Source organism: Pteropus alecto, unplaced genomic scaffold, assembly GCF_000325575.1.
Source record: "Pteropus alecto unplaced genomic scaffold, ASM32557v1 scaffold126, whole genome shotgun sequence".
NCBI classification, from domain to species: domain Eukaryota; kingdom Metazoa; phylum Chordata; class Mammalia; order Chiroptera; family Pteropodidae; genus Pteropus; species Pteropus alecto.
The window spans coordinates 160,600-170,914 of NW_006439187.1; the positions used below are offsets into that span (position 1 = coordinate 160,600).

The 10,315-nt window shown below is 33.7% G+C and overlaps 1 protein-coding gene across 1 annotated transcript in view; it reads right to left on the reverse strand.

Annotated features, from left to right (window-relative positions):
- Nucleotides 1-747: 747 nt before the first annotated feature.
- Nucleotides 748-10,315, reverse strand: part of LOC102883927 (fibronectin type III domain containing protein 3C1-like) — a 42,493-nt gene continuing 32,925 nt past the window's right edge. Inside the window, 5 exon segments of the mRNA XM_025049771.1 lie at nucleotides 748-1,086; nucleotides 1,580-1,701; nucleotides 2,964-3,130; nucleotides 3,546-3,758; nucleotides 4,104-4,378. Of these exon segments, the coding sequence (XP_024905539.1) occupies nucleotides 748-1,086; nucleotides 1,580-1,701; nucleotides 2,964-3,130; nucleotides 3,546-3,758; nucleotides 4,104-4,378 (1,116 nt within the window).

Sequence of the window (10,315 nt, forward strand, 5' to 3'; positions counted from 1 at the left end):
GGAATAAAGAGACATTTCATTTGTAACTAGAAATGGATGTGAACCCAACAGTTTTGATAAGAAGTCATTTTAATGTGGTATGTAAAAGTGAGTCATTGTATGTATAATGTTTAATCTTTCTGATTAGAAGATAACCAAACTGGATGTATTTTAGAGTTTATAATGGTATAAAATTGCTCCCCTCTTCCCTACTTCTACTTCCAAAGTGCTGTAAATTACTATTGCCCCACTATCAAAGTAATCAGGACACAAGCCAAACGGCTGAATATGCTACTTTGAAAAAAAAAATCACAGTACAGAAGGTTGGTAGATGCCTTTTATTATTTCATATAAATGTTAAGTTGACATGTAGAATTGATTTTTCTCACTTTGTTCTAAGTAAAATTCCAAAATGCTGTTACCTCTCAAAATTTTTAAAAATTTTCAAAAATAATCACTTGAAAATTTAAGGCAGGGAATAGTTTTCCTGAGAGGTTTTAGATAGTTTTATATAATAGTGGAAGTGTTTTGTTTCTAAAGTTCACAAATTTAAAATAGATCTATTTTCAAAAAAAAAAATCTCTTCTACTGTCACAGTGAATTTCTTGAATGTAAAGTAGTTCTTTCGCTGTCAGGTAAATGTTTGTAAGGCTTTCTACTAAATTTAGGTTCACTTTTAAGTAAAAACTGAGATGTATTTAGCAATTTCTATATTTGATATAATTTGTTTTAGAACTTCCTAAAAAGGTGAAAATGCATAAAAATAGATTAGTTGATTAGGAAGTATTGAATTGTGACAGCACAAAGAATGGCAACTAGCGCAAATCCTATCATGAGGATTAGAATAAATGTATCATCGCTCATCTCTATCCTGAGCTTTTCACGTTTATCTTCAGTAGGGTGGCTTCCCCCCTTTCCTGTACCGCTTTTGCCAGTCCCTGGCTGATGCTTATAGGTTGAGAAAAAAGCCCTGGGGCTATATCGTCCCCAGATCTCTTGTAACCCAGCAGAATTCTGGTATTGGCGTCCAGCGCAGACCTTGAAGCGATAATGTGAATTTGAGAGAAAGTTGGAAAAGGAGAATGAGGTATCTGGTCCTTTGTAAATCTAAAGGAAAAAGAGTCAAAAAGAAAATATTTTATTACTAAATAAAATACCATGGTATGGTTTTTGACAACAGAAAAAATATGAATTAATTAATTCATTTCATGAATATGTTCACACAAAAAACACAAGTTTACTCTTATAGTCTCTAATGTCCTGAGAAGACCCAGCACTGCTTAGGTAATTTTGTTCAGTGTGGAAAATAGTAGACTTACAATTGTTAAACTTTAATTGTATTAGGTTTGGAATGAGTTGTGCATGTGGTCAGTGGAACCTAGAAATACAAAATCATTCAATAGTAATGAGTTAAATGAATAAGCTAATTGTCCCCAAATAAATATTACATACATAAAACTTTAGGGACCAGATAGGATTTTTGGATAAGATTTAGTTACTTTAAACATCCTGAAATAATATCTTACTCTTTGACAAGACCTCAGTCTCCAGCAGGATATAAAACTATAATATTTTAAAGAATAAATTTGCAAAAATTTACCATATCAGTTCCTTTTTCACTGATGAGTTGAAGATTGTAAACAATGGGATCTCCTTTTATTGGCTCCAAAGACTCCCATTTGACCTCACAAACACTGCTATTCAACTGATGTAATTTAGGTGCTAGAAAAAGAGAATTTCAGTTTAGAGGGTTCTATTTTTCCTAGATGATCTTGAATACATTGAAGTCTCTCATAATTTTCCATGGTCATTAAAAGGCAGTCCACGTAGGCTTAATCTAAGAAATATATAGTTATAGTTCTTCCTGTAAAGTCTTTTGTTATACCCTGAGGCATCTTAATGATTGTAATTAAAACTTTAAGAACTTAAAATTATCAATTGATAATGCATTTTTGTTTTTCTAGGAAGATTTTATTATAGCTTTTATTAGTATTGTTTAATCCCTGCCAGTATAATCTCTTGCATTGTATTTATATGATGCATCATATATTTGGAAGCATTTTTACATTCATCAATAATTTAATTTTAGGATTTTAGCACCTGTGTAAATAAAGTAGGCCAGGATCTTTATTTCATGTTATTAATCTCTCTACATTTCAGGAAAATGGGGCTTAAATACATAAAAAGAGAGCAAGGCATTATTGTGGTCTGTCATGTTAAATTCCAATATGTTTTACACTGAAAACAAATTATTTCAAAATAGTGATTGGACTTGTGTAGATAGATTAGAACACTGAATTTTATAACTGGAAAGAAAAAATCCTCAAAACTTGAGCTTTCATGACTGTAAATTTGCCTTGTTATATATTATAAACAGCAGTTTATTTTTTTAAATAAGGAGAGAAAATTCAGTTTCAAAAGTTACCAAATATGTACTAGTTAACAAATATGAAACTACAAATTTGTACTAAATATGTACCAAATACTATTTACATAATCTTATTTTTTTCAGTTTTAATCAGTATAATCACACCTATCAGTTGATGAGTTTTATGTATTAATCCATTTGAAAAAAATATAAGATAATACAAGGAATGTATATCATGATAAAGTGGAAGGAGAACCACAATGAGAATAAAGAGCCTATAGTTTCAATCTTGGTTCTGCTACTGACTTATAGTGTCCTTTAGCTAAATTTCTTACCATTTGGGGGACTTCTTCCTCTTAAAATAATGGCAGTGGTGATAGAGTGATTGGCTGGTTTAGTTGATCCCAAAGATATATTTTTTAAAAAATATTATGATTCCAGGAGTCTCATTAATTCTGCATTGCCTTTTGAATCCATAATTGAGTACTGGTTTCTTTTGGTATCATATTGTTGACTATTTAAGATATTTAAAATAAATTCTACCGTGGAGTTTTATATATGAGTTATTGGAACTCAAATTAATGCAACCTTTATTATCACAGCTTATAACACTTACCTTTAAGTGTGGCCGGTGGGGTTTTGGTTGTAGTGAAAGTATAGATACTAGACAGTGGTCCGTCACCAGCTTCATTACATGCCTGGATTTTAAATTTGTATTGAGTATATTCACTCAATCTTTGCACTTTGTGAATCTGACAAGGTCCATGGTAAATGATAGAAAATCTAGGAATGGGAATCGAGATGGGAGAAGCAATATTATTAATTAATAGTCGTACACATACAAATAACTATATAACTGACTTAAAACTAGTTTTTAAAACCTGAACAAGGCCTAAAGTAACATGAAGCCAGATAGATAAAACACAAAAGAAAAAAATCAGTGTAAATATTATAATGGCAAGGAGCTGGCTTTCATATTTCTTTGATAATTTCTATACCCTGGTATTAATGTGTGTTGTATAAAGTATTTTGGAAGAGGCAAAACAGAGAGCTAAATTATCAGTAGGAACTGAAGAAAGTGTATCTATCGTGATCATGGGATGCTTTCACATCTATTAGTTCATTGAAACCACTTGAAAGATAGGAAATTTTAAAACATTTTTATTATAATACATGTTAAATAGTAAAAATAGTTTACCTGCCAGATCGGGCTCCCATTAACAGATTATAGCTTATAACGCTGGAAAGTGACCCTTTGCTTGAAGAGTTACCCCACTTCAGTTTCAGGCTTTGGTGTCCAAAGACTACACAGTCAAGACGTGGAGGCTCAGGTGGTAGTGGCTTGGTTTTGGTTCTTATTGATTGGCTAAAAGGGCTTAGTCCATAATGATTGATAGCTTGAATTCTGATTCTAGTGGTGAGAAGAAAAAAATTAAACTATATTAATTTATATTTAGAAAAGAAAATAAATTTCTACATTTAAGCTAATCCCTTAGTAAGCCTATGTAGGATATTGATCATGATGTTATACTAATTATTAAAGACAAATTTTTGAGACAAAAATCTTGAATTTGCTTAATCACTATAGGTAATTCTGGATGACGAGAAGCTAGCTCTTAGTAATGCCAAAGTTTTCTAAAGCAGTAAGACTCTTTCAAAGGAAATATTATGTAGGCTATATAAAACATACAAATGTAGATTTGCTCAAAATTCTCAAAGCTTTACATTTACCCAAATTAAGATATGAGCGACTTACTTGTATATGGTATCAGGGTGTAGATTTTTCAGAAGACACTCTGTTACTCTATCAACAGTCAGAATTTTTCTGTCTCCATATTGAATGTTATATCCGGTGATTGGAGAGCCATGGCAATTTGGTTCCTCCCATTGAATAGCAATGCATGATGATGCCAGTTTGGCAGGAACTTTGTTTTGAACTTCATGTAGCATTGGTACTACTGCTGGTACACTTGCTGGTGTGGTTACTGTGCCAGTTCCTCCAAACATTCCAACTCCAACTATATTTACAGCCTAAAAATGAATACTGTGTTAGAAGTTCATTATTACTTTTTTTTTGCATAAACCATTTTGCTGCAAAAAAATAAATTTTCTTAAACTCAAATTCTAACAATATGGTCCTTTTAAAAATTGAGATATAATAGATAACACTAATATTGGGTAAGTTTAAGGTGTATAATGTGTTGATTTGATACATGTATACATTGCTATATGAAACAATATGGTTCAAAGATGCTGACACACATTGAAATCTTTAGAGTGCATATTTAGGAAGGTGAAATGTCTAAATATGAGAGATAAATGAAGAGTGCTATTATGGACACTTAAGGAAAAATATACCCAAACCAAACTTATTACTCCACCAAATTTTCTTCCTTTTTTTCATCTTATAGTTTCTTTCTCTGTTGATGGTAGCCCAAAGATCACATCCACTTATCAAATTTCACTGATTTTATAAAAACTTGTTTATTTTGAGATCATTGTAGATTCATATGTACTCTTTACCCACTTCCCAACAAAGGTAACATTTTGCATAACTATACTGAAATATTGCAATCAGGAAACTGACATTGATAAAATCTATTGACATTATTCAAGTTTCACCAGATTTACATGCATTCATTTTTTTTGTGAATTTAGTTTTATATAATTTTATAGTGACCACCAACACAATAAAAATATAGAAGTTGTGGAGGAAAAAAAATGGCGTAGATGATAGAGGCTTTGTTCATCTCTCTTGTGACCAAGTCAGAGTGGTGACAGAAACACGGATCAAACAGCAAGCAAAGTCACCTGGGATCTAGATGAACAGAACCACTACAACTAGGGAGAGAAATAAGAAATCACCGTGCAATGACAGAAGGTAGGACAGGGTGAAGACAGGAGGCTGCCTGGTTCCGAGCAGCTGAGTGGGACAGAACCTGTGCCAGCAGCAGCTGGCAGCCGCAGGTGCCTCATAAAGGGGCCATGTCTGCGACTGGACTTTAGTGGTGACAGACCTGCTCCCTCTGAGCACCAGCACCTGGTCGGCTTCTGGGGGAGTGTGGGAGGCACCAAGGGTTTACAGGGGTACACTGAGTTGTTGGAGTGAGGGCTGGAGGTGAGGCTTTCTCCCAGGCAGAAGTGCTGGTAGTATCCATTGTTCCTATGCTGAGCCCTCCTCCCTCCTAGTGTGCAGACTCAGTGCCACCATAGCTGACATGTCATCGAACTGGATAACAGAGGTCACTCTGTCCAGAGGACTCCCTGAAGGTCTGCCTCCCCCAACTCATGGCCCTACCCAAGCCACATCCAGTTATATCCTCAGTGAGTCCAGTGTTCCTTGCTGAGCCAACTCCAAGACTCACACTGGTGACAGCTGACCTCGGTTTCTGACATGGCATCCTGAGGCAACAGTAAGCACAGCATCTGTGGATTGCTTGCTGACTCTTAACACATGGCCCTGGAGGGTCACAGGTTGTAGCTAAACATGGCCTGCAGCTGAACCCCTCTCAGTACTGTGCCACTGGACACCTACTACAGAAATCCACACTAATAAGACTGAGAGACTTAGGAGCTTTGCTTAGTACATAGAAACAGACACAGAAAGGCAGCCAAAATGGGAAGACAAGCAGAACCCATATGAGAGAACAGAACAGAGATCCAGGAATAATGGAGTCAAGCAATCTAACAGATGCAGAGTTCAAAACACTGGTTATAAAGATGCTCAATGAACTTAGGGGAAGTGTAGATGAACTCAGTGAGAACTTCAACTAAGAGATAAAAAACAAAAATGGAAATGAAAATGATAAAAGAGAACCAGTCAGAAATGAAGAACACATTATCTGAGATGAAGAGTATATTAGAAGGAATCAACAAAGTGGAGGAAGAAGAGGATCGAGCCACCAATATAGAGGATGGGGAAGCCAAGGACACTCAAATCAGAATGGCAAGAAAAAAGAAGCCAAGACTATAATAATAATTTAAGGAGCCTATGGGACACACTTAAGTGTAAAAATATCCATGTCATAGGGGTACTGGAAGGAAAACAAGAAGTTGAAGAGCAAAAACCCAAAGAGGACCACACCAAGACAAATCATAATTAAAATGTCAAAAGTTAAATACAAAGAGAGTCTCCTAAAAGCAAAAAGAGAAAAGAGAGACTCCTAAAAGCAGCAAGAGAAAAGCAGTTAGTTACCTATAAGGGAGCACCCATAAGACTGGCAGCTGATTTCTCAAAAGAAACTATGCGGGACAGAAGGGCTTGGCACAAATATTCAAAGTGATGAAAACCCAAGATCTACAACCAAGAATACTTTATCCAGCAAAGCTATCATTTAGAGTCGAATGACAGATAAAGAGCTTCCCAGACAAAAATAAGCTAAAGGAATTTATTGACACTAAGCCAGTATTACAGGAAATGTTGGACTTCTTCAAGAAGAAAAAACATGTATCAAAAACAAGAATAAAGAATGGTAATAACTACATTCCTATCAAGAAGTACGTCAAATGCAAAAGAATGAAGTGCTCCAACCAAAAGATAGAGTGGCTGAATGTTAAGAAAATAAGACCCCTACATATGCTGCCTACAAGAGACTAACTTCAGATTAAAAGACACACAGACTAAAAGGGGATGGAAAGAGATAGTTTCTTGGTGGACCTAGAGGGTATTTTGCTGAATGAAATGTCAGAAAAAGACAAATATCACATGATTTCACATATATATGGATCTAAAGAACAATAGATACAAAGAATATTTTGAGGGCTACTAGATGGGAGGGGTTGAGGGGGATGACAGAAAGGAGCAAAGGGATTAAGAAGTACAAATGGATAGTTACAAAATAGACATGGAGATATAAAGTGTAGCATTAAGGCAAATAGTCAATAATGTAATAAATATGTAAGGGGGAAGAGGTGTACTAGATTTAGTGGAGTGATCACTATGAGTTATATAGATCTCTAATTACTTTGCTGTACAACCGAAACTAATATATTATTATATGCCAACTATAATTGAAAAAAACTCATTGAATTGTACAGTGTAAATACGAGCAACTGTCTATTATATTTCGATAAAGCATAAAAAAGATATAGAAGTTCCATTATAGTAATCCCTTGTGCTACCCTTTTATAGCCACAGAAACCTCTCTCCCTCCTTCTTTTTCTAATCCCTAGAAATCAGTAATTTGTTTTTCCATCACTATAATTTCGTCATTTCAAGAATGTTATATAAATGGAATAATGCAGTATGCAATTTTTTTAGGCTTTTTTTTTTTTTTCAGTCAGCGTGACTCTCCTGCATATGGATAGCTTGATTCTTTTTACTGTTGTATAGTATGTCATGGTACAGATGTACTACAGTTTGTTTAACCACTTAACTGTTGAAGGGCATCTGAGTCATTTCTAGTTTTTGGCTCTTACAAATAAATGTGCCATGAACATCTATATACAGGTTTTTATTGTGGACATAAATTTTCATCTCTCTGAGATAAGTGCCCAAGAGTGCTGGACATATAAGTGCATGTTTAGTTTTGTAAGAAACTACCATACTCTTTTCCACCAGAAATTTATGAATAACCCAGTTTCTTCCATCTTTGCCAGTATTTACTGTCATCACTATTTCGTATTTTATCCATTCTGATAGGTGTGCTAATGTATCTCATCACTCATTTCTCTAATGGCTAATGATGTTGAAGATGTTTTCATGTACTTATTTGCCATTTTATATACTCTTTTGTGAGTTATCTGTTCATGTCTTTTGCCCATTTTCTAACTGGGTTGTTTAGGTTTTTAACTGCTGAGTTTTGAGAGTTCTTTATATATTCTAGATATTAGTCCTTTGTATTTTGTGAAGATTCTTTCCCACTCTGTAGCTTTTCTTTTCATTTTCTCCACAGGGTCTTATGCAGAGTAAAAGTTTTTAAATTTGGGGTCAAATTTATTAATTTTTCATTTTATGGCTTGTGCTTTGGTATTCAGTTTAAGAACTCTTTGCCTAGCCTAGATCCTGAGGATTTTCTCTTGTGATTTTTTTTCCTAAAAGTTTTTATAGTTTTATGTTTTAATTTTCAGTTTTCTGTGGTCTATTTTAAGTTAATTTGTGTATAAGGTATGAAGCTTAAGTTGATTTTAATTTTTTTTTTTTTGCCTATAGATATCCAGTTTCTCTGGCATAATTTGCTTAAAAGGTAATCAGTAACTCATTTGCATCTTGTCAAAAATTAGTTGCACATATTTGTGTGGATTGATTTCTGGCTTCTTTCTTCTGTTCCATTGACTTATGTGTTTGTCCCTCCATTAATACTATACTGTCTTGATTACTGTAGTTATAATCTTTAACGTTAATCTTTAAGGTAGAGTAATTTCTTCCACCTTATTTTTCTCTTTCAAGAATGATTTATCTATTCTAGGTCCTGTGACCTTTCATATAAATTTTAGAATGAGCTTGCATGTATCTGTTTCAATTGATATGGTCACACAATGTTTCTTCTCCAGCCTGTTTGTATAGTAGATTACATTGGTTGGTTTTCCAGTTTTGAACCAGGGTTGCATACCTGGAACAAATACCACTTGGTCATGATGTATAATTCTTTTTATACAATGCTGGATTGGATATGCTAATATTTTGTTGAGCATGTTTTTGCATCTAAATGAGTTATTGGATAGCAGTTTTATTTGTATTTTGATTTCGGTTTCAGGGTAATCCTGGACTCATAAAATGAATTGAGAGCTCTCTCATCTTCTTTTTTCTGGAAGAGATTATTTAAAATTGGTGTTAATTTTTCTTCACATGCTTTGTAGAATTCTCCGGTGAAAGCATCCTAGCCTGGAGATTTTTTTTCCCAGGGCTTTTTAAATTTATGAATTCAATTTATTTGATGACAGTAGGGCTATTCAGATGGTCTATTTCATTTTGACTGAGTTTTAGTAGTTCATGGTTTTCAAGGAATTTGTCCATTTCTTCTTTCTTATTACATTTATGAGTATAAAGTTGTTCATAGTATTCCCTTATTATCTTTTTAATGATTGAAGAATCTAGTGATACCCTATATTTTGTTCCTGATATTAGTAATTTGTATATACTCTCTTTTTATCTTTGTCAGTCTTACAAGTGGTTTATCAATTTTATTGATTTTTTTGAAAGACTAGCTTTTATGTTTCATTGATTTTCTTTATTCTCCTGTTTCAATTTCATCGATCTCTGCTTGTACCTTTTTATTTCCTTCCTTCTGCTTGCTTTGGATTCATTTTGTTCTTCTATCTACTAATCGAGATAGGAGCTTAGATTATTGATTTGAGTCCTTTTCTTTTGTAACATAAGTATATAGTGCTATATATTTCTCTCTCAGCACTGCTTTAGGTGCATCCCACCTATTTTGGTATATTGTATTTTTATTTTCATTCAGTTCTATGAATATAAATTTTTTTCTTTAATATTTCCTCTTTGACCCATGAATTATTTAGAAATGTATTGTTTAATTTCTGCCTGTTTTCAAAGATATTTCTGTTGTCTTTTAGTTTGATTTTATTATGGTCAGGGAACAAACTCTGTGATTTCAATTATTTTACATTTGTTGGGATTTGTATTAGGGCCCAGGATATGGCCTATTTTGGTGAATGTGCTATGTATGGATGCTTGAAAAGACTATGTGATCTTCTATGCTGTTGTTAGGTGGTGTGTTAAAATAATGTATATTAGATCCTGTTGCTTGTGTTGTTCAGCTGTTCAATATCCTTGATTATTTTCTGTTTAGTAGTTTTATCAGTTGCTGAGAGGGGTGTTGAAGTCCCCAGCTATAAATGTGGATTTGTCTCTTTCTCTTTTCTGATTTATCAGTCTGTGCTTCATATATTTTAAGGCTCTGTTTGTTTGGTGTGTACACATTTAAGATACTTATGTGTCTTGGGGATTTGATCCTTTTATCATTATGTAATGTCCCTCTTTGTCTCTAGTAATTTCTTTGTTTTGAA